The sequence below is a fragment of the Chanodichthys erythropterus genome, chromosome 11 (assembly GCF_024489055.1).
Source record: "Chanodichthys erythropterus isolate Z2021 chromosome 11, ASM2448905v1, whole genome shotgun sequence".
Lineage (NCBI taxonomy): Eukaryota > Metazoa > Chordata > Actinopteri > Cypriniformes > Xenocyprididae > Chanodichthys > Chanodichthys erythropterus.
In genome coordinates this window covers 9,333,661-9,359,864 of record NC_090231.1, presented here as the reverse complement: position 1 = coordinate 9,359,864, position 26,204 = coordinate 9,333,661, and the positions used below count along the sequence as shown (strand labels likewise).

The window sequence follows — 26,204 nt, the reverse complement described above, 5'->3', positions numbered from 1 at the left end:
CAAGCTATTAGACTATTATTGCTAATACTTACAGATTTTCTCAGTCGCTTTGGCACATTTCCCAGTTGAGAACTGAAATTCTCAAAACTACTTGTTCAACCACCACATCATCTAGTCACTTTTGCACATCATAAAAGAAGTTTCTCATTCTTTTGAACAAATTGTAAATGCTTTAGTACAAACCTGATTCCAAAAAAATCTCATAAACTTATATTTCATTCACAATAGAATATAGATAAAATATCAAGGTGGCTTGGGCAGCCACGGCGGGTCAGGTGGCTTGGGCAGCCACGGCAGGTCAGGTGGCTTGGGCAACCACGGCGGGTCAGTTGGCTTGGGCAGCCACGGCAGGTCAGGTGGCTTGGGCAGCCACGGCAGGTCAGGTGGCTTGGGCAGCCACGGCGGGTCAGGTGGCTTGGGCAACCACGGCGGGACAGAGTCTATAGATGACCACGGCGGGTCAGAGTCCATAAACGGCCCTATTAGGTTATAGTCCATGGGCGGCCCTAACAGTTCAGAGGCCCTAGATGGCAGTGGCCGGGCAGGGTCCCCACCCACAAGCTCCCCACCCTCAGGAATACTGCCCCCCCCAAAAAAAATTCTTGGGGAGATCAACGGAGATCGTGGTGGGTTTGCAGGCAAGGAGCTCGGGTGGCGCCTTACAGGGCAAGAAGCTCGGGTGGCGCCGGCAGGGCAAGGAGCTCGGGCGGCGCCGGCAGGGCGAGAAGCGCAGGCGACGCCGGCAGGGCACGGAGCTTGGGTTCTGGAGTGGACTCAATGGCTGGAACAACCCCTATGTTCACAGACACCGGAGGGGCGGCCATCTTGCCTGTGGGCACTGGCGAAACAGCCATCTTGTCCACCGTATCCAGAGAGCTTGAGTGCATAGTAACCGGCGAGCTTGAGTGCGTAGCAACCGGCAGGCTTGAGAGCGAAGCGGCCGACGGGCTTGAGTGCGTAGCGACTGGCTGACTTGAGTGCAAAGCGGCCAGTGTGGGTTTCGGGATGCCAGCTGCTCGTGCCGAAGTCAACGGTGGGTCGTTCACACTAGACAGCAACCCTCTCCACTCCCGGACAGCTTCACAAACGTGCCGTGTCTCTGGGTGATCAGCGGAGACATGACGTGGGTCTGGATGATCAGCGGAGACAGGACGTGGATCTGGGCGATCAGCGGAGACAGGACGTGGCTCTGGGCGATCAGCGGAGACAGGACGTGGCTCTGGGCGATCAGCGGAGACAGGACGTGACTCTGGGCGATCAGCGGAGACAGGACGTGACTCTGGGCGATCAGCGGAGACAGGACGTGACTCTGGGCGATCAGCGGAGACAGGACGTGACTCTGGGCGATCAGCGGAGACAGGACATGACTCTGGGCGATCAGCGGAGACAGGACGTGACTCTGCGCGATCAGCGGAGACAGGATTTGACTCTCGAAGATCAATGGTGACCTGCCTTGGTTCATGAAGATCACTTGTGACTTGACTTGGTTCAGGATGATCAGTGCTGACTTGACTTGGTGTTGTTATAATGGTAGCCACCATTTTGTGAGTATCCTCTTTAGTGGCAGCCATTACAGGAAAAGATGAGGTATTGTGTTCCTCCGCGACACCCACTGTACATGGAGAGCCGCTCAACTGCAATGCCAGATCAATATAACTTTCCAACGTCCCCTCAGGCCGATGCAATGGCATGACGGAACTGAGCAGGTCAGATAGTCCACCGCGTAAGACTATCATGAGGCACACCTCATTAAAACAAGTTAACGGTGCCAGTTCTATAAAGTCCATGACATACTCCTCAATGGTTCTCTCTGCTTGACGGAGACACATTAACTGAGCAGACGGATTCATGATAGCTGAGACTGGAACACTCACCAAGCTGCTAGATCTGAGGATGGCCAGGTCTTCTGTAACGAAGGCAGGACTCAGATAGGGATCCAAATGCAAGCTTTTATTAAAAGGTGAGCATGGTCATACAGGCAGGGTCAAACAGGCACAAACAGGAACAGCAAGGGCTAGGCAGAATCGTGGTCAGGACACAGGCAGTAGATCAGGGCAGGCAGAAAACGTACACAAAACCAGGAATCAATAAACAATCCAGAGGGCAGGCAGCGAAGAATTATAAACAGGAAATCCAGACAGGAACAGGAACCGGAACAAATAGGCAGGACAATATACACAGGGAAAATGCTAGGAAATGCCACACTGGGTAAACAAGACCTGGCCCTGAGCTGGTGTGTGTGTGAGTCTTATATAGTCCAGGTAGTAGGCTAAGCAGTATGTGTCAATAGATGATTGGTGGAGTGAGTGCATGTGACTGGCAGGGAGGATTATGGGAAATAGAGTCCAGGAACTGACAGGAACAGACGGTGATCGTAACAGGAACAATCTGTGTGTGTAAGGGTCAAGGCCGGAAAACCATACTGGATTCCCGTGATCTTCGGGCCCTTAGACGGCACTGCATCACATATAGGAATGCTACTGTAATGGAAATCACAACATGGGCTCAGGAATACTTCCAGAAAACATTGTCGGTGAACACAATCCACCGTGCCATTCGCCATTGCCGGCTAAAACTCTATAGGTCAAAAAAGAAGCCATATGTAAACATGATCCAGAAGCGCAGGTGTTTTCTCTGGGCCAAGGCTCATTTAAAATGGACTGTGGCAAAGTGGAAAACTGTTCTGTGGTCAGACGAATCAAAATTTGAAGTTCTTTTTGGAAAACTGGGACGCCATGTCATCCGGACTAAAGAGGACAAGGAAAACCCAAGTTGTTATCAGCGTTCAGTTTAGAAGCCTGCATCTCTGATGGTATGGGGTTGCATGAGTGTGTGTGGCATGGGCAGCTTACACATCTGGAAAGGCACCATCAATGCTGAAAGGTATATCCAAGTTCTAGAACAACATATGCTCCCATCCAGACATTGTCTCTTTCAGGAAAGACCTTGCATTTTCCAACATGACAATGCCAGACCACATACTGCATCAATTACAACATCATGACTGTGTAGAAGAAGGATCCAGGTACTGAAATGGCCAGCCTGCAGTCCAGATCTTTCATCCATAGAAAACATCTGGCGCATCATAAAGAGGAAGATGTGACAAAGAAGACCTAAGACAGTTGAGCAACTAGAAGCCTGTATTAGACAAGAATGGGACAACATTCCTATTCCTAAACTTGAGCAACTTGTCTCCTCAGTCCCCAGACGTTTGCAGACTGGTATAAAAAGACGAGAGGATGCCACACAGTGGTAAACATGGCCTTGTCCCAACTTTTTTGAGATGTGTTGATGCCATGAAATTTAAAATCAACTTATTTTTCCCTTAAAATGATATATTTTCTCAGTTTTAACATTTGATATGTCATCTATGTTGTATTCTGAATAAAATATTGAAATTTGAAAAATCCACATCATTGCATTCTGTTTTTATTCACAATTTGTCCCTACTTTCTTGGAATCGTGTTTGTACATTCAGGCAATTGATTATGTACAATTGTCTGCTATCTCCTACATTATCAATTGCTAATGTCATGTTGCTCAAGATGTATTGTATGGTTCTCTGTTGAATAGTCTTACCCCTCAAAACATCATTAGTTCATCACATAAGTCATTAAATGCAAAATGGTTGACCTAGTTATCACAATGTGTCAAGTATATTATCTATGCATTTCTATGACATGAGCACAACACAAGAGTTACAATTTCTGATAATGGAAGAACATCATGGAAACAAACAGGGTCAACAGATGGAAAGAAGAAGAGGAGTAAGGATGTGGGGTAGAAGGGAAGGGAGGCAAAACAGAGGAAGAGGTAGATGAGGCAAAGGGCTCAGGCACGTTTCTGGGGAAATAAGGACCACTATTGTAAACAGTGTTATCAATCATGACCTTGCAATGGCTTATGCGGGTCTAGAGGTGCAGCTGAATGTTTGGAGAAAAACCTTTTCCTCAATCATTCAAGCATTTCATAGACATAACTGGTATGTATTTCAGCAATGTGCACTGTATGCTAATATGGTATGCATGCTATAATATTACAGTTTTTCTCAGTTGTTTTGGCACATTTCTCATATCATCCTTAAAATTTGCTTCTAATTTCTTGAAATAGTTCATACAAACAGCACAACATATTGGATTGCCTGCAAAAGCCTGTAACTTGCTCAGAATCCTTAGTTAATCTCTCAAAAGCAAGTATTTATGTCAATGAACATATCAGTGGCATCAGAATGACAAGTGCTTGTGTCATTGTTCTCGAATTGTTCAGAATGCTTAGCCATGTTGTCAATATAACAGTGATGGATATTTCAGATGTAGCCTAAACTATGGCTATGGATTTTATGACAGTGAGCAAATTACTGTAAAACGTCCTTGTGATAAATAAAAAAGACAAGACTATATGTACATACACTGTATATATGTATTCACGTGTATGTGTGTGATATAGTATGTATCTGTATAAAGTTCATTTAGCCTACTATTACTGTAAGTGTAAAGCAAGTGTAATATGCTGTAAGTGTAAAAATGCTACTGTAATATTAAGATTATAGCATGCATATTAGAGTGCAGTGCACATTGCTGAAATACATACCTGTTATGTCTACGAAATGCTTGAATGATTGAGGAAAAGGTTTTTCTCCAAACGTTAGGCAGCACATTTAGATCCGCATAAGTCATTGTAAGGTCATGACTGAGAACATAGTTCACAGTACACTCAAAAAACGAACTCTTTGAACGAACATAAAAAAATCATGGAAAGGATTTCCACATGATTAAGTTGCTTTATTTCAGCATTATGCAATTCTGTTATTCCAATTTAATGTACTTACGTTGGGTCAACTTAACTTATTAAGGTTGATTCAACTTATTTACTATAGTTGGGCACAGCTTAATTTAATAGTGTCAGCCCAACTAATCTGCAATGTTTTGGACCAACTCATTTACTTATTAAGTTGATCCAATCTATGCAATTTAAGTTAGCCTAACAAAAGTGCTTAATGCTGAAAGAAAGCCATTTAATCATGCGGAAATCCTTTCCATGATTTAATTACATTAATTCAAAGAATAGCTTTCGAGTGTTGATAAATTAAAACCTTTGAAACAGTGGGTCTTCATAGTGAACCTCATTTCACCAAAAACATGCCTACGCCCTTTGCCTTATCTACCTCTTTATCTGTTTTGCCTCCCTACCCTTCTACCACACATCCTTACTCTTCTTCTTCTTCCCAGCTGTTGATCCTGTTCTACCATTATCAGAAATTGAAACTCTTGTGTTGTGCTCTGTCTATATATGCGTTGAAGATTCATGACATGCATCTTTTGGCTGCTTTAGGGAACTGGTTGTGTCATTGGTTGATCTATTGCTTTACATTCCCCTGAATACATTAGTGAAATTCAGGATTCACCTGCAAAATTCATCAACAGATTTAAAAAAGTCTAATAGAAATGTATAGATAATATAATTGACACATTGTGATAACTAGGTCAACCATTTTTCATTTAACGACTTGTGTGTTTAACTAATGATGTGTTGAGAGGTAAGACTATTCAACATGCAACTAGCAACATGACATTAGCAATTGATAATGTAGGAAACAGCAGACAATTGTACATAATCGATTGCCTGAATGTATTAAAGCATTTGCAATTTGTTCAAAAGAATGAGAAACTGCTTTTATGATGTGCACAAGTGACTAGATGATGTGGTGGTTGAACAAGTAGTTTTGAGAATTTCAGTTCTCATCTGAGAAATGTGCCAAAGAGACTGAGAAAAACTATAATATTACACTTGCTTTACACTTACAGTATAGTAGGCTAAATGAACTTTACTATACACATATACAGTGTATGTATATAGTCTTGTCTTTTTTATCACAAGGACATTTTACAGTGATTTGTTGAGAGACCAACAGTAAATACAAAACTGTGAATCCTGTCCAGTCTTTTGCAATCAATCTCCCATATACAGTAGACTTGTGCCAATATTCGGTAATGCGATAAATCGCGATAGTGCACGATATTGGAATCGTCGGCACTTCAGAATACCGTAAATAATAATTTATTACCAATTATTAATTTTTTATAAGGCAATTAAGAATACTTTACCCATCAGTCGTATAAAATGCACAACACCGCTGTATTCTGCGTCAAAAGGACACGCGCTCGGATGTAAACAATCCCAACGTGCACGAGAAGCACATGGCGGAACCAGTGAAGGAGACGAGCTGAATGAAAGTGCGCGTTCTCTCTCTGACAGCAGAGGGCGCTGATGGAACAGCAGCGTGCAGCGGTTACCACGGAAACCGTGCAAACAAAGTAACTGCGCTAGTGAAGTTTTTAAAATGCTTCAAACAGCCATTCATTTTTTTTGTAATCTCAGTGTTGTTCATCACAGCACCAAATACTGAATACTTAAAAAAGATTTAAAAGGATATTTATTTTCAAACCTAAACATTTTTATATTTTAATCTGGACTACAACATGCCCTAATGATTAGAAATGTTCTGATTATTTGTTATTGTTCAGTAAAACTTTGAAAACATACAGCTTCATTAGTTAACATGTTAATTCATTATCACTAAACTGACAATAAAAATACTTATAAAGTATTAATTATTATTAATTAATGTTAATTTCTTAGTTACTGTTTAATAACATTACTTAAATCAAAATAACTTATTTAATGGACCTGAGATAAAACTAACAATGATCAGTTGTGTTTCTAAACTAATATTAACAAAAAAATAACACTTTCTGTAACAAATGTAGCTATTGCTCAATCTTACTTAATGCATTAAATACAGTAAAGTGTTATCTGTTGTTCTTTATAGCCTAATTCTTTTGCATTTTAATCTGTTTGAAAATTTCAGTCAGAGTTGTTTTTGTTTTATTACAAAAAGAGTTTTTAAACCTGTTAAACTATGACAAAAATGGTTTTGCAACTTATTTTAATATAATGATAATACCGTATACCGTGATAAAAGCTTCATCAATTAATCGCAACATGAAAAATTGATACCATCACATGCCTAATATAGGTACAGTAATGTGTCCATTTGTACTGTTAAAATTGATATATGCCATACAGACAAAGTGCAGTCTTGTGAAGTTTCAATCACTGTCATAAAAACCATAGTTTAGGCTATCTGAAATATTCATCACTGTTATGTTGACAACATGCCTAAGCATTCTGACTATCTTGTTTGAGAACAATGACACAAGCACTTGTCATTCTGATGGCACTGATATGTTCATTGACATAAATACTTGCTTTTGAGAGGATTTTGAGCAAGTTACAGGCTTTTGCAGGTAATCCAATATGTTTTGCTGTTTGTATGAATTATTTCAAGAAATTAACATACAGTTTTGCAAATTTTAAAGCTTTAAGGCTTTGCTTTTGAGAGGATTTTGTGCAAGTTACAGGCTTTTGCAGGTAATCCAATATGTTGTGCTGTTTGTACGACTGTACAAAACTGTAAACAAAACTGTAAAACGCTTTCTCTGTGAGACTTTCATCACGCTGCTCTTGGTGTCCCCCACTATAGGCAAACAAATACTTAAGCAAGAAATCTTGGGTAATCCCAATAATCCACTATAAAATCTTCCATCCATTAAAAGCTCTGAGAGAATTTGGGTGTGTGCGGGTGTATTGTGTCCCTTTGGTCATGCAGAAAAGGCGCATCTGCCATGACTCACACTGCTAGCGCTTCTGGGCAACAGAACAGTTTCTCACAGATGTTGGTATATCTTTATAATTTTATTTCTTAAATACTTAAAGAATAATTAATGGAACTGAAAAGGGATCTGGGGATGGAATCATTCTTTCTGATCCCAACTCACAGATCAGCAACAGAACACATGGCAGATCAGCCTTGGAGGGCAGCGTGTTTATGTAAATGGAGAAAAAAGCAAATAATGCCTCTTGCTCTCCCTCTCTCTGCTTTCATCATCTCATTTTTCTGGTGGCTGATAATGTGCTTCCCTTGGAAGTGTTGTTGCCTGGGATTCAAATCACACACTATCATTATCACAAGACTTATTTACCGCTTATATGTGTGTGCTTAGCTGTTTGTGTGCTGTTATGCCATCCATCATGTCTCCCAGCGTTTTGTGGGCGCAGCAACAATTTGTCATGTCACACGCCTGCTAGTTTGATGGCCCACCGGGCATACTTTCTCCCTGTCACGACTGCTCCCTCCTTTTCTCACTCCCTCCATCCATCCTCCCTCCCTCGTTCTTTCACCCTCTCCGTCTCCATAACAACCGAAGGAGTTTAGCCTTCACAGTTTGGCGGAGTGGTCTTTTCTGAGCTGTGTTCATTAATTCATACACACACATTTTTCAGGTGTAACTGCTCTGTCTTGCATTCACTAAGATTATCAAGCAAAACACCTTTGCAATTCCTTACCACATCTCTGTTACCTATAGGCCTCCTTCATGTACATACACATACACATTGGTATATGTGGTTCACGGGGGCTCTCCATAGACGTAATGGTTTTTATACTGTACAAACGGTATTTTCTATCCCCTAACCCTAACCATACACCTTAATAATTTAGTATGATAAATTCATTTCTCCCATGGGGACTGCTGGATGGTCCCCACAATGTAGGTGATCTCAGTTTTTTTTTTTTTTTTTTTTTAAGGTGGAGTATTTTAGATTATATTTGTGCTGATACCTGCTGAAGTGGGATGGGTTCATCGCTGAAAACTGGGTCAACCCAATTCAAATTTCTCCCGCTGAGACATGACACATAATGTGCATGTGTGTGTGTGTTTGGTCAGGTTTTGCCAACATCATGAGTAATAAATGTCCCCACAAGGATAGTAAAACCTAAAATCACCTACACTATGTGGAGCAACCAACAGTCTACAAGAAAGATGTCTTAATAAAGATGATGAATAATGAATATGTAAAAAGCTGGAAAGTTTTGTGTGTGATAGGTTTAGGGGATGTATAATAGTCATTTCTGCAGCTATGAATTCTCTTATGCTTACTAATGCTGTATTATTTGATTAAAAATACAGTAAAAACTGTCAAAAATAAATGATGTGTCACGGTTAGTGGGTGTCGTAGAGAAGTGCACAACGAAAGAGTATTTAATAAATCCAACAGGTAAACATATTAAACTTCTACAATACCAGACAATGAAACACTGGAAACTGAAGGCTTAAATACACAGTGCATGATTGAATAAAACAGAACAGATGTAGAGCTAATTAATAACCAAGGAAACTAACTACGAACTCAGGCAGGTAAAACAGGAGAGAAAAAAAATCAAAACTGACTGCACATTACATGTTGTCTTTTTTAATATATTTTAAAATATAATTCATTCTTGTGAAGGCAAAGCTGAATTTTCAGCATCATTACTCCAGTCTTCAGTGTCACATGATCCTTCAGAAATATTTTCACAAAATTACTGTTTTTACCATATTTTTGATCAAATAAATGCAGCCTTTGTGAGTATATAAGACTTCTTTCAAAAACATTAAAACAATATTAATTATTCCAAACTTTTGACCTGCGGTTTATAAGCTATATAATGTATTTGTCATCTGCCATCTTGGATGTTGCCAAATGCCAAAGACATTTTTAGGCAAAATTAGTTACTTAAAGGTGCCCTAGAATTAAAAATTTAATTTATCTTGGCATAGTTAAATAACAAGAGTTCAGTACATGGAAAAGACATACAGTGAGTCTCAAACTCCATTGTTTCCTCCTTCTTATATAAATCTCATTTGTTTAAAAGACCTCCGAAGAACAGGCGAATCTCAACAACCGACTGTTACATAACAGTCGGGATCATTAATATGTACGCCCCCAATATTTGCATATGCCAGCCCATGTTCAAGGCATTATGCTGCGTTCCAGGCAGGTTTTTGAGCCCGTAAGTCACGACTTCAAATCACGACTCACGACTTTGTAGTGTTCCAGGAAAGTCACGCCAAATTGCGTAAAAGTGTAAACAAACCAACATGGCAGACCGTACGGGGCTTATGCTCATTAACAATTATTTCTATCGCCAAAGGTGACTCCTTGCTTATTTGAAGGAAACAGAGGAGGAAAATGGCGCATAAGGCAAGAGAAGCTGTTATACCTTTTATTTTACCGTGGACTTGCATAAACACCGCATCCGTAGGGGCTGCCATTGTTGTTTCGCGGGCTATGTGACGTCAGAACCCATAACTGGGAGTACATCGATCTAGTACGAGTTCACGGGTGGGAAGTCACGGGATTGACTGCCGATCCAGTGCACTTTCACAGGTAGAAGGTTGGAAAAACACGGTTTACGGGTTGCCTGGAACGTGGCATTAGACAAGGGCAGGGCGTCTGGATGTGCACAGCTGAATCATCAGACTAGGTAAGCAAGCAAGAACAATAGTGAAAAATGGCAGATGGAGCAATAATAACTGACATGATCCATGATTACATGATATTTTTAGTGATATTTGTAAATTGTCTTTCTAAATGTTTCGTTAGCATGTTGCTAATGTACTGTTAAATGTGGTTAAAGTTACCATCGTTTCTGACTGTATTCATGGAGACAAGAGCCGTCGCTATTTTCATTATTAAACATTTGCAGTCTGTATAATTCATAAACACAACTTCATTCTTTATAAATCTCTCCAACAGTGTGTAATGTTAGCTTTAGCCACAGAGCACTATCAAACTCATTCAGAATCAAATGTAAACATCCAAATAAATACAATACTTACGTGATTAGACATGCTGCATGACGAACACTTTGTAAAGATCCATTTTGAGGGTTATATTAGCTGTATTTGTTTATGCTGTTTAAGGCAAGCGTGAGCTCTGTGGGCGGGGAGCGTGAGCATTTAAAGGGGCCGCACAGCATAAATCGGCTCATATTTAATGATGCCCCAAAATAGGCAGTTAAAAAAATGAATAAAAAAAATCTATGGGGTATTTTGAGCTGAAACTTCACAGACACATTGAGGGGACACCTTAGACTTATATTACATCTTTTAAAAAGACGTTCTACGGCACCTTTAAAACTGCAGTCCTTAAGTTTTGACTCTTTGTCACCATCTCTGTTTAAAACCTGATATTGCAGTTATTTGTGTAATTATCATCTTTATGTGGCTTGTGTATCGGCATGTTAGCATTGTAATAAATCGCGCTGCCAGTGGTGATTAAATCTATCAATTGCTTAGCTCGGATCACGTCAAACCATGCAAATAGTAATATTATTGTTATAATTTGTTTTAAAAATTGTTAATGTTAACAACATCAGCATTGTGTGACTATGTGTATTTAGTGTGTATTAGTGTTACCTGTAGATTTCAATTTCTGTAGCATTCCCAGTCCGAAGTCTTTTGCTTTTGACTACAGGTGAATCACCAGTTGTCACTGATGATTGTCATTTGGACCTTTCTGGATTACAATACGCCATCAAAGAGATAATTTTAATTATTGAATGAATGAATGAATAAATTATTGCAGCTGCTGTGAGAAAAGGCTATAAATGATCTGCCTCCTGCAGCATCCTCACATGCCATATAGCCTTCTAGCTGGGACTCCTCCTTTCTGTTTACAGACGTAATGTAATGATGCAAAGATGAACTGCTGCATGCTTGAATTTCACACGGAAACCCACCAGTACTGATTTTATTATAAAACATTATTAAAAGCCGTTGTGAATCGGGCTAAGGTAGGGAGATGTTTTGAACACTGGCTGGTTATGAACTTGCTCAAAAATTTATTTTGGATCATTTTTAAAAGTTACAGACTGTAGCTTTAAGAAGACAGTTTAATTTTTCTACCAACAATTTGAGACAGTCTTTACATTTAGGATGACTAACTATATTTAACTTACTTCCAACCATTAATCCATTTGCAGAGTTCTGTTTTGTATAAAATAGTCCTCATCTAGCCAACTGCTAGAAGGACTCATCCAGTCAGTGGCAGACAGAGGACCTTATGCAAATGAATTCATATCCAGACACTGTTGAAAAAGGTCTTCAATTAAAGCTGTTATTTATATATTTCTTTGAGTGTGTGTGTGTGTTGGGAGAGAAGAATGAGAGCCCTTTAACAGGTTCTCTGGTTATTTAATTGTCATTGCCATTGAAGGTCATGTAGTTTCAGCAGTGTGAGTCAGCATACTGCTCCTCCAGTGGCCCATCATGCACCTGGACACATTCACCTGTTATTAAGGACATTTAGGCCAGAAAATGGTCAGTCAATTTAATTCATGACGTTCCATTCATCCAATTTGTCACTTTGACTGTATTACTTTTTTTTAATAGCCATCCCATTTCAGCCATTTCAAAAGCATTTCAGTTTCCCAACTGAAAATGACACTCTTATAGAAAATATTTTCTTAAAGTCACCATAAAATCCAAATTGACAATTCTTATTTTTTTTATGTAATATCGCAGTATTTATTATAAATGATTTAAACTTTAATAAAAATGAGGATGGGACAACACTCACATGAGATCACAGCAATAGCAAACCAAAACCAACAATACAATCAGTTTCTGATGCACAAAATCAAGTCCCACCCTGAAGCCGTTTCACTCAGATATACGTCATAATATGGAAGAAAAGACAATCACAACTTATGTTTCATGCCAACTTTAATGGTACACAACAGAGTATTTCTTGTTTATTTATTTATTTATACAAATTAATTTTTTATCCAATGCATTTAATATCTGCATTTTTGACGCATCCCGAGTCACTACGATAAGACTGCATTAATGATTTTTTTTTCCAATTTGGACAGAAGGTTTACTTGCTCATATGACATATTTTGATATACACATCTTATAGGACATGCAGAAGAAAATAAAAATTATGTAAAATGTTCCTCCGTGCAAAGTTACGTGCAATGTCATTTCAATACACTGCCTCATGAAGCTTCGGAGATTTACGAATTGAATCAGTGGATCGAAGCACCAAAGTCACGTGATTTCAGCAGTTTGGCGGTTTGATACGCGATCCGAATCACTGATTCGACAAAAGATTCGTAACACTCTGAAGCAGTCTTTTGAAATTGGCCATCACTAGATATTATTTAAAAGTCAATATTTAGTTTTTTGGTGCACAAAAAATTTTCTCGTCACTTAATAATATTAAGGTAGAGCCACTGTACTCACATGAACTGATTCAAATATGTTTTTAGTACCTTTATGGATCTTGAGAGAGGAAGTACCGGCTTTCATCAAAAATAACTTAAAGGTGCCCTAGAATTAAAAATTGAATTTACCTTGGCATAGTTAAATAACAAGAGTGCAGTACATGGAAAAGTCTCAAACAACATTGTTTCCTCCTTCTTATATAAATCTCATTTGTTTAAAAGACCTCTGAAGAACAGGCGAATCTCAACAACCGACTGTTACGTAACAGTCGGGATCATTAATATGTACGCCCCCAATATTTGCATATGCCAGCCCATGTTCAAGGCATTAGACAAGGGCAGCCAGTATTTAACGTCTGGATCTGTGCACAGCTGAATCATCAGACTAGGTAAGCAAGCAAGGACAATAGCAAAAATTGGCATATGGAGCAATAATAACTGACATGATCCATGATTACATGATATTTTTAATGATATTTGTAAATTATCTTTGTAAATGTTTCGTTAGCATGTTGCTAATGTACTGTTAAATGTGGTTAAAGTTACCATCGTTTCTTACTGTATTCACGGAGACAAGAGCCGTCGCTATTTTCATTATTAAACACTTGCAGTCTGTATAATTCATAAACACAACTTCATTCTTTATAAATCTCTCCAACAGTGTGTAATGTTAGTTTTAGCCCGTTAGCCACACATAGGCTACTATCAAACGCATTCAGAATCAAATGTAAACATCCAAATAAATACCATACTTACGCGATTAGACATGATGCATGACGAACACTTTGTAAAGATCCATTTTGAGGGTTATATTAGCTGTGTGAACTTTGTTTATGCTTTTTAAGGCAAGCGCGAGCTCTGGGCCGGGGAGCACGAGAATTTAAAGGGGCCGCAGCCTGAATCGGCGCATATTTAATGATGCCCCAAAATAGGCAGTTAAAAAATGAATTTAAAAAATCTATGGGGTATTTTGAGCTGAAACTTCACAGACACATTCAGGGGACACCTTAGACTTATATTACATCTTTTAAAGAGACGTTCTACGGCACCTTTAATTTGTGTTCCATAGATGAACGAAGGTCTAACGGGTGTGGAACGACATGAGGTTGAGTAATAAATGACATTATTTTCATTTTTGAGTGAGCTAAAACTATTCAGAAAGTTGTCATGATTAAAATCATATCAGAACTTTTGAACCTTTAATGTAAAAATTTCAACACATGCAAAGCCACTGAAAACCAAAGTGGCACATTTCAGAGAAAAAAAATAATTAAAAAACTTGAAATACCTGCATAAGTGTACACACCCCTGAACTAAAACTTAGTTGAAAGCACCTTTTGATTTTATTACTTTTGATATATCTTGACTTGGGAATATTTCCCACTCTTCTTTGCAAAAATGTTCCAGGTTATGAGGGCATCTCTTGTGCACAGCCCTTTTCAGGTGCCCCCGCAGATTTTCTGTAGCAAAAATAGAACATGAGAAAGAACTGGTAGATTTTGTGCACATATGCAACACGACTTTTACTAATAACTTAAGGCACTGCTATGTGTGTGTGTGTTCTTATCATATCATCATATTCAGCCTGTATCATAGTGGGCCTCTTCTTTTCTGTGGTTTAATCTTATTTTCATCTATTTAATAATTTATTGTTTGACGAGACAGACATCGGCTGCTCTGAATACCAAAAAGTCAGAGACCCAACCTCACGTGCTTCACATCACCCTAATATTTCATCTGCTTCCTCCATCAGACACACTGCTTGCCATACTCAATAATCTCTTTCAAATTCTTTCCCTTTGCCTTTATCTCTCCCACTCACCTTGTTTCTGTCTATCAGTTTACAACTATTTCATTTCCAACAGTTCTCCAGCCAGAAAACCACCTTCTTCCATTTGTACTTTGTATCACTTCATCTATTTCTTTAATGTTCTCTCACACTTTTAAGTTCCTCACTCCCCAGTTTCATTTTATGCTTTATTGGCAATAAAAAAGTAAAGCACTTTTGTATCGTCAAAGATGTAACGGTTTAGACAATAACCTCCTTACCTCTTTCACTCGCCCTCTCTCTCAGCCAGGAGACAGCAATCCTTCATTTGTCGTTTCATGAAACACTGCCTCATTTAAAATGCATTTCCATTACATCTGAGCACTATAAAAAATTCCCAGTGCGCACACAGAGACACACACACACACACATAAACGTCTGAGCTGAGTCACAGCTTGATGTTACAGCTCCTGCAGAGCTGAACTGGACAGGGTGGGGATTTGTGTCTGACCGCAGGAGGTGATCTCTAACGTGGACATGGCTGGTCTTTTCAGATATTAGCTTTGTTCCAAAACCTAATGAGTCTTTGGCATCTTATATTACAGACATTGCAGTTTTTTGCTCTGGCCACATCTGCAGTCCTCATGTTTTCCTGCAGCAGGACTATGACATATTCAGACAGGTGATCAGGGACCCTGAGCATCTTTCTTCCAGTGTTTTTTAAAGTCAGTAGAAAGGTCTCTTTAATGTCTTGTAAATGTGACCTTAAATGACCCTTCGCAAAGACCCGCCCCCCTTAGTTACTGTCACGGAGAAAAGAAGACATTGACAACACATCGACAGACAAGACAAAGCAGGTTACTTATGCTATTAAACAAAGTCCCAGCTTTCAAATTGTGTAATTTTGTAAGAAATTCGAACAATAAAAACCGTTTTGTAGCTCTTTGATGTGTCCTGACAGATCACTGTAGCGCCTCAGTTCAAGCGACTCGTGAACCGATCATCTCTTCCTACTAGTTAATTTATAGCATCAAATAAACATGAATGAACAAGGGAAGGAATGTTGTTTCAACTGCCGAAAGACGTAAATACACACCATTTTCAAGTCCACCGAGGTTAATCTCCTAACTCCTGAATGCTTTCTCAGATGAAAGTGGCAGAATCGGCATTATGATTGGTTAGATCGCTTGTCAATCAAACTCCCGGTGAAGGGTCAATTGTCTCCCGTCTGTAAACTGTTAGTGTCTTATAGGTGGCCTAGAATTAAATATTGAATTTATATTGGCATAGTTGTACATGGAAAAGACATACAGTGAGTCTCAAACTCCATTGTTTCCTCCTTCTTATATAAATCTCATTTGTTTAAAAGACCTCAGAAGAACAGGCGAATCTCAACATAACACCAACTGTTATGTAACAGTCGGGGTGTACGCCACCAATATTTGCATATGCCAGCCCATGTTCAAGGCATTACACAAGTGCAGGACGTCTGGATGTGCACAGCTGAATCATCAGACTAGATAAGCAAACAAGAACAATAGCGAAAAATGGCAGATGGAGCAATAATAACTGACATGAGATTTTTAGTGATGTTTGTGAATTGTCTAAATATTTTGTTAGCATGTTGCTAATGTACTGTTTAATGTGGTTAAAGTTACCATCTTTATTACTGTATTCACGGAGACAAGAGAGCCGTGGCTATTTTCATTTTTAAACACTTGCAGTCTGTATAATTCATAAACACAACATTCTTTATAAATCTCTCCAACAGTGTAGCATTAGCCGTTAGCCACAGAGCATAGCCTCAAACTCATTCAGAATCAATGTAAACATCCAAATAAATACTATACTCACATGATCCGATGTATGCATGCAGCATGCATAACGAACATCTTGTAAAGATCCATTTTGAGGATTATATTAGGTGTGTGAACTGTTTTTATGCTGATCAAGGCAAGAGCGAGCTCTGGGCCGGGGGAGCGGGAGATTTAAAGGGGCCACAACCTATATATCAGTGCATAGTTAATGATGCCCCGAAATAGGCAGTTAAAAAAATGAATAAAAAAAAAATCTATGGAGTATTTTGAGCTGAAACTTCACAGACACATTCAGGGGACACCTTAGACGTATATCACATCTTGTAAAAAAATGTTCGATGGCACCTTTAATTAAATTAAATGTATTGCGGTTTCCACAAAATATTAAGTAGCACAAAATTAAATATAATAAAATTTAAAAAGAAGTTCTAGGGTACTTTTAAGGACTATCTATCTATCTATCTATCTATCTATCTATCTATCTATCTATCTATCTATCTATCTATCTATCTATCTGTCTGTCTGTATGTCTGTCATAACAGCTACATCACAGACGCAGGGCTGCCGCTAAGGGGGGGAAAGTTAGGACGATTCTAAGGGCCCACACTCTTTTGGGGCCCCCAGAGATCAGTTTTATTAGTATTTTTATTTATTAGTAGTAGTAGTACTCTGAACGCCCACACGAAACATAGAATCATCAGACTATTAATTAATTGTATACATTGTGCGTTCTGAGCTTTTATAAGCTGTACGAACTGAACGGATCAATTGTCTGTGCAATTGACTGTGACTGTAACTGAAGCTTAATTGTTTAATTTTGCATGAGTGGTGCTCGAATCACCGTCAGCGCGTTCACCAGTGCACTCCAGAAGTGTTAAGATATGCACGAGCCATTCCTATACAGCGCTGATGATAAAATGTGCAATCCATTTGGATTGTGTTGAGGATAGTAAAACGCTATGGTGAAAGTCGAACATGATCTAAAACAGCCATTAAAATGACTGATGAAAAAAGGGGAAAACATCATCTTGCAAGCTTTTTAAACTCACAAGGACCACATTTATTAGAATTGATCATTGTATTTATTGTGGCAAATTTTAACTAGGCTGGTTGTAGAATTTATAATAGATAATCTGTTAAGGGAATAGATTTTCATTAAAGATTTATATTACAACTGTGGCATGTTGCTATAGTTTCTAACTGTGTTGCTAGTTTTCATAACAAATACTAAAAGAAAGAAAGAAAACGTGGTTTTACCTGTAATTATATCCTTATTGTAACAAATGCTATACAATTAAAAGAAATATGCTATTTTAAGGCCAAGTACAAGTTAGAAAGAGCTTTAAAATAGGGACCTTCTTGAATTTTTGACTAAACAATTGGTTTTGTTTAAGAATGTATGAATATTTGATTACTGTACTGTTTTTCTATTACATTTATACTTGCATAATAAATCATCTGCTAGTGCTAACTCCAGCCATGGGAGGTCTCTGACTAAACACTGATACCTGGTCAAAAGCAATATTAAATTGCAGACAAAGATTTTGGATAGCTAGGTTGACTTGTATGTTTGGCGCGGAATGGGTGCCAAACATACAGGGTTTCTCAGAAGCGGAAGTCGTCATAGTTGGGTAAAATTCTATAGCAGTGAATGAGAGAATACATTAAATTTAATTTTTCTGTTTCCATTTGCTCAAATAGCAATAGTGTTTTCACAACTTTCTAAAAGAGGAAAAAAATAGAGAGCAATTGATAACAGCAGTCAATAGAGAGAAAGATGTCATTTTTACTGTCACTCCCATAGCTGCAGTAGCGTTGACTAGTTTTTTTTGTAATTTGATGCAAAGGAAATATAATACTAAGTATAGTGTTATTAATGTGCATAAGTTTTTTTGTTGTTTTTTTAAAAAATGAAAATATAAAAAAAACTTTGCAGGATTTATGATATTGATCAAACAGTCTGTGAAAAGGGTCTATTCTTTCATAGAGCACAAAAAAATTGCTAGCGGCACCCCTGCACAGCAGTTCCAGTGACTGAGAGGATCAGTTTCTCAGGTGTGCAGAAACTGATGATAGAGTCTGAGCTCTCTTTTGACATTATTCTCTCCTTTTTTTTGGCCAGACAGGTGTGGAGGCAGATCTCTCTGATAGTTTGTTATGTGTGTGTGTGTGTGTGTGTGTGTGTGTGTGTGTGTGTGTGTGTGTGTGTGTGTGTGTGTGTGTGTGTGTGTGTGTGTGTGTGTGTGTGTGTGTGTGTGTGTGTGTGGTTTGACCATTGCCCAGTGCTCTTTAAGCTGACCTATTCTCTGATGTATCATTGCGTTGCCTAGCACGTCAGAACCTCAGTCATCTCATTCTTTTACTTGCCTCCATAAGACACACACACACACACACACACACACACACACACACACACACACACACACACACACACACACACCTTTTTCACTATTTCTGTAACTTTTTTTATTTTGTACTCATGCATTTTAATTGTTCTCAAAGGTGCACTAGAACTTTTTTTAAAAAGATGTAATATAAGTCTAAGGTGTCCCCTGAATGTGTCTGTGAAGTTTCAGCTCAAAATACCCCATAGATTTTTTTAATTCATTTTTTTAACTGCCTATTTTTGGGCTACTGGCCCTTTAATTCTCGTGCTCCACACCCACGAAGCTCGCGCTTGTCTTGAACAGTGCATAAACAAAGTTCACACAGCTAATACTTTTATATTGTTTACATTTGATTCTGAATGAATTTGAGGCTGTGCTCTGTGGCTAACGGCTAATGCTACACTGTTGGAGAGATTTATAAAGAATAAAGTTGTGTTTATGAATTAAACAGACTGCAAGTGTTTAATAATGAAAATAGCGACGGCTCTTGTGAATACAGTAAGAAATGATGGTAACTTTAACCACATTTAACAGTACATTAGCAACATGCTAACGAAACATTTAGAAAGACAATTTACAAATATCACTAAAAATATCATGATATCATGGATCATGTCAGTTATTATTGCTCCATCTGCCATTTTTCACTGTTGTTCTTGCTTGCTTACCTAGTCTGATGATTCAGCTGTGCAGATCCAGATGTACAGCCCTTGTCTAATGCCTTTCATAATGTTGGGAACATGGCATGGCATATGCAAATATTGGGGGTGTACATATTAATGATCCAGACTGTTACGTAAACAAATGAGATTTATATAAGAAGGAGGAAACAATGGAGTTTGAGACTCACTGTATGTCATTTCCATGTACTGAACTCATGTTATTTGACTATGCCAAGATAAATTCATTTTTCATTCGAGGGAACCTTTAAATTGAAATATTTGAGTAAACTAATTCATACATTTAACTTAAAATTATCTTGCATGCTGGGAAATAGAAATCCCAGTCCAGTTTCAGTTAAACATAAGTTTGTCCAAATTAAAAGAAATTAGTTCATAAAACTCAAAACAATGAAACAGTTCAGTTTACTTAAAATGTCAGTTCTGTGAACTTGACAGAAAAAGAAAGTGCTACATACTCAAGGTTAATTTGACTGAATTCTTTAGTAGAATCTCAAACCAATTCCTTATTTTGATCGTTGGGGTTTACAGAGTAAATTTCCTCTCTCTTTTAACGTTTCTCTCCTCTTCTCAGCATCACTCTGTTGTGAGATCTACAAATCTGACATGAAATGATCTTTTCTTTACCTGTCATGCACACAAGCCTCTCTATATGTGATCTCCCTTTTATCACACTATTTTCCTTTATCAATCTTCAGTATATGCAATGTCATGTAAATAAATTTGACTGAAATCAATAAACATGACCGCCCGTGTGTGTGCTTATGTGTGTCATTTTGAGTAACTGTCTCTCAGCTTCTCTTTTTCTTGATGCTCTAGAGTCTCACAAGTTTGTGTGAACGTCTTATGAGGTAATTTGCTATTTATGGTAAGCATGGGTGCTCACGCGTTTGCTAACACATGTTTTTAGAAACCTGGAGCGCTGACACATCAGTACTGTACTCAATAGACTGACGTCGATGGCTAGTAATAGTGCTTTAGCTCATTTTGTCACAGATCCAAGGAGAAAACAGAACATTCAGGCCCTTCTTGATATTCTAAGCCTTGGCAACCCAATCCTTCTAATATGCTTGCTCAAGAAGCAATTCTTATTATTGTCAATGTGAAAAACAGTTGTGTTGCTTAATATTTTTGTGGAAACACAAAATTCGGGATTGTTTGATGAATAGAAAGTTCAAAAGAACACAATTTGCTTGAAATAGAATTTTTTTTTTTTTACATTATAACTGTCTTTACTGTCTTTTTGATCAATTTAATGCATCCTTGCTGAATAAAAGTATTAATTTATTCACATTACATCATCTCTCTCTTTCTCTCTAATGCTTATCACTATTATTGATTGGATTGTGACGCAAAAACCACTGACTCAGACTTCTTAGTCATCACAGTAAATAACATTAAAATGATCAGATGGAATGAATTTAGATTAACTAAATGAGACATACTATATTTCTTTTTCAGAACTTGATGTTTTATAGCAATACACATATACATCACTTCCACCGTTGTGCTCACAGTGAAGAGAACAACACTCTGTCTCGCACTCCACTGGAACTGAACTAACACACACATACACATTTATATACAATACACACACAGATACACACACACACACACACACGCTCACATTCACACATGTACACGCACACCGCATGCGGTCCTGTTCAGTTCGTGCAGTCGTCCTGCTTTAATACATCAGTGCCTAATTTAGGCTGCTTCCACACCATGTTAACTTACAAAAACATCAGGCAAAATATGCAAAAACAAACCAAAGTCGAGAAATCAAGTATAAAAGGGAAGAGATTAAATTAATTTCAACATTTGAATAAAGAAAAGATAAAAGCATCTTTTAAAAAATAAACAGATAATTCAGTTAATTTACATCATCATCATCATCATCATCACATTACCAGGATTTTCTTTAATTGTATCGCATAATGGAGTATTAATAACAGTGAGTAGAGAAGAACAGCAATAGCAACATGACATTCGGTACTGCACAAGATGGTGATCGATCAGGTTTCGTATGAAGCATGAAGAAAAAGCGGCATTGGGCATCTGAGACAGTCTTTGGAATCATTAATTGGCCGGGTTCAGCTGGCGCCTCCCCCTTTAGAAGAAGCCCCACCCCATTGATATGACTTAGATGACTGAAATCAGTTGATTGACAGACATTACTCGCGACAAGTCCACAGTTCAAATCCTGCGCACTCAACCATGAATTCCAATGACAGTTCCTGGGCATCTGTCAGCATGGCAACCAGCAGATCTAGTCTTCGGACAGCGCGTGCCACTTAGCGATCTGTCGGCGCGGGTGGTCGCAGATCTCACGCCAGTGCTCGCCGGCGGTGCCGGGGGAGGAGGTGCCGAGGAGGAGCCGGCCGATGACAGGTGTACGGGACGTTCTGTCGGAGTCCAGCAGGAGCAGCTCCACGCTGGTGTCTCGCAGGCCATCTTCCGAGGGCAGGTCGAAAACGAAGAGCTCGTTGAAGACGGGGTTGGGGGCACACTTTTTCACGTGCGTCTTCTTCTTACACACTCGCTTCTTCCCCTGGAACAAGTTCACCTTCACGTAAGGGTCTAAAAAAGATGGGAGTAAGAGAAATAAACAGTGAGACAGAAATCAATACTTCAGTCGATGCACAGGAAATTATACTTTGTGCACTGGGAGATCACATCCCCGCTGTACAAAGTGTTTTATAAGTGGCCGACACAATGATGCACTAATCAGGGTTATTATGACTAAAATCATTATAAATAAATAAATATTTTCACTGCTTGGGGGAAAAAAAAACAAATGTAAATTGAAATATAAAAAACCTAACCTAAGCTATTTTATTTCAGCTAGCTGACAAGTTTAACTTGATGTACTAAAATAACTAAAACTGAAATAAAAAATAATAAAAACTATATGAATGAAAACGAATAAAAAAAGAAAAAAAAAAGAAAATGTAAAATGTAAAAATAAAAACTAATTCAAAATATTAAGAAAAAAAATATTATAGTATCTCAAAGCTAATAAAATAACACTGGTACTAATAGAGGCGATCCATCAAAAAATGTACATGAAATGTTCTATCTATCTATCTATCTATCTATCTATCTATCTATCTATCTATCTATCTATCTATCTATCTATCTATCTATCTATCTATCTATCTATCTATCTATCTAAATTGCACCATATTAAGCATGATGCTTCTGCTAATGTCCACTGCTATCTGTCCCACACACTCTGACCTCACCTGATGGTCCGTTGGTGTCAGCCTTGGGCAGGTGTCGGGCTTTCAGTACCACCACAGTCAGAGTACTGGTGGTAGACTGATAACACAGGGACAGAAGTAGCTCTCCTCGACCAGCACTCCTCTACAGAGAAGAAAAAAGACATTTATTTACATGTTTTTGTCTGGTATGGACACAATCAGCATCACAAACCTCTCCCTAATTTCATGTTTGGGCAACTAACCCTTAGCAGGTTAGAGAGGACAACTTCTAAACAGTTACAAGAAACTGACTGTGAATCATTCCCTTGGCACAACACCAATGTATGCCTCCAATTATGTGTGAACATGGCAGCATGTTGCCTTGGCAACAACACATCAGCAGGGTTCTGCTGCTGCCACGACGATGACTTAGAATGTCTCTCAACCGATGAAGCATAATTATGTGTTTAACTATATGCAGTCAAAGTCACCAATGAAACATAACAGCCTTTCTTTCATCTCAAATGGAGTGAATTCTTATGTGCATAACAGTAAAATTGTGTTGCCAAAACAAGATTTAATCAAAGATGATGACTTCTGCACTGTTCACTGTTTTTTAAATTAGGTGCGTTGCCTTCCAATCCCCATTAAAGACTTTTATGCATGAAGCAGTGCATTAAATGTTACAAGAAAATTGGTGTAGATTCTTTGTGAACACGTTAGTACATTTATTATAAGCATAAATACTTAGTCAGTCTGTAAAGGCAGAAATGAGTCATGTGTGGTCCATTAGTGGGTCAATTAAAAATGTACAACCTGTGGGTCTTAAGATGGATGGCAATGACTATTTATTAACCCAACTGGAAAAACAGACACCGTTAATTGTTTTCTCTTTCCGGGCTTGGGTGTGTCATTGACTGTCCGCATTAATCAAGACCATTGAAACCATTGACTGTCTCGACATGAGCTGGGACTGGTATGTTGACCTTAAAAAAAATATTCAAATTCTCTCTCCTCTTCCAAAGGTACATGTATGTGCTTTCATATTATACTTGGCTGTGCAATCTATGCGAGCATGTCCATGTAAAATATATAAATAGATATTAACTTGAACATTTATAGCACAGTTTACACACACACACTATAAATAAAGACAAATAAACACAAAATAAAGCTATTCTTACCCTGACGTTCCTTTTGATAATGTCCCGGCTCATGAGGACCCGCCCCTCGGACAAGTCAATGTCAGCCAGAGGAACGAGGGTCTCTCCGATCACTTCATCACGTGAAAAGCGGTCGAAACTCAGCACCATGAAGTGCAAAGCCAGCTGGGAAACTCGTGCATATTGGATTCCGTAGAAGCTGAAGGTCTCGTCGAAGGCCGGGTCCAGAGTCTTCCTCAGTACACGTGTCTTCACCTTGTGCTTCTTCTCAGGCAGCAAGGTCAGCTTAATATAGGGGTCAGAGGTCAACGACTGTTCATCCGTGGGGGACAATCCATGTGCCTCCTTGATGTGAACCATGAAAGCCTTCTTCTCAAAGTTGTACTCAACTGAAAAGAAGAGAGTCCCCAGGCCACCCTCCTTGTCCTGAGATTTTTCCACGGCTGGTGTTGGTGTCTGACTGGATAGGATGCTTTCTGGAGTACAAGCCTCCTGATTGCCACCCGGCCCAAAGCCTGCTTGAAGAGACGGGATGTCCAAGTCTGGGGAGCTACGCACTTTCAGTTGGAGGGTTGGTGGCTTGGAGGTAAAGTTTCCATTAAGATCTCGTTTCTCCAGGTCCAGATGGAGCTCTGGCCGCCCAGCAGTGGGACTGAGGGTCTGTTTTCCATGGGCTTCTGGTGTCTTTTCTCCTCCAAACTTCTTCTTTCCATTCAGGCTCTCAGGATAGATGTCAACCCCCTTCAGCATGTGGACAAACTTATAGGGTGGGGTCTTGTTATTGGTCTTGTTGGCTTTGCGCTGGCAGCAAATCCATGCAAAGATGGAGACGCTGAAGACCAGGCCAAACACACTCACCACTGCCACACTCACAGGAACCTCCGCTATGTATAAAACAGGAAATTGAGAAAAAAAATACCAATAATCTATTCATCTATTCTTTTTTATAGATATATACAGATTGTTGCCGTGAAATACTGAAACACATTCAACCGGAATACGGAGATTATATAAAATTATTTGCATCAACACAAACACTGACATATGTTGATGTTCACAGCTTTAGCAAAACAATACAAAAGAAAAATAATGCCACTTTTTCTCACCGAACGAGGTCTCAGGAGGCTTTATAAATCATACCATTTATAAATTTCGTTTTGGCTATGAAAGAAGTCACAATCATATGGTATGCAGTAGCTAGTCTCTGTGAATATGGAAATGTCCGTTTTCAAGGTGGGTGCAGCACCTCTCCCTTGTATTAGCTAAGGTGCTCTGTCAGCCTTTTGTCTTTCCCTCAGAAAACAAACTCTTCTGTGACTATTAAGTAATCTTTGAAAGCATCTCGACGCGTTTCAAACATTTTCATATACCAGTGATGTCATGGGCTACTAATAGAGCACGCGCCTATTTATGTCTGTGCCCGCGCATCAGAGAAATCATTACTGAGCCACGTTTCCAAAAATGTAATATGAGATATTTAACCATGCACAAATACGATGCATTCACCGACAATGATAAATAACAACAATTTACTCACCGAAATGTTCTTCTTCTGTCGTCAATGGTGCCATTGTATGTGCGCGCTCTGTCCAAGGTCCTGAAGAGATGCTTCAGCTCGCGCTGCCTCTCACGATTTTCACCGCACGTTACGCTCGCCCGTCTTTCGCTTCAGGCGGAGAGGGACACAAGACTGAATAATTTAATGGTTGTAGTAAATTAAAAATTTACGCCTGTTTATTGTTGTAACAAAACAGAATAAGCAAGAATTTCCTCCTTTCCCAGAGGTTTCTCACACCCACCCAGTGCTGATACTCGCTGCGCTATGAGTGTGCCTGAAAAGCGACGCCTCCCCATTCCCCTCCCCTCTAGTGAGTTTATCGGTTCTGACGCAGTTCTGACGAACACAGTGCCTGAAATCTCTGCCCTGCGCACTGTTTAGGCCTGTTAATCATTCTGTGTGTGTGTTTTTTTTTTAAACGTAGCCTATCTGAAGAGGTACAGGTGAAATGGTCTTCGTTGTGGGTCTATTAACGGGGAGAACTGAGCTGACACAATTTCATTTTATGTTTCCTACA

At 39.0% G+C, this 26,204-nt stretch overlaps 1 protein-coding gene across 1 annotated transcript; it reads right to left on the bottom strand.

Moving 5' to 3' along the window:
- Positions 1-21,312: 21,312 nt before the first annotated feature.
- On the bottom strand, positions 21,313-25,915 carry syt4 (synaptotagmin IV). Its single transcript, XM_067400749.1, has 4 exons — positions 25,667-25,915; positions 24,151-25,013; positions 23,009-23,129; positions 21,313-22,343 (listed from the first exon to the last, which is right to left on the bottom strand). Exons 1-4 carry the CDS (start codon positions 25,698-25,700, stop codon positions 22,033-22,035), a joined length of 1,329 nt encoding a protein of 442 aa, XP_067256850.1. The 5' UTR covers positions 25,701-25,915; the 3' UTR covers positions 21,313-22,032.
- Between the last annotated feature and the right edge of the window lie 289 nt (positions 25,916-26,204).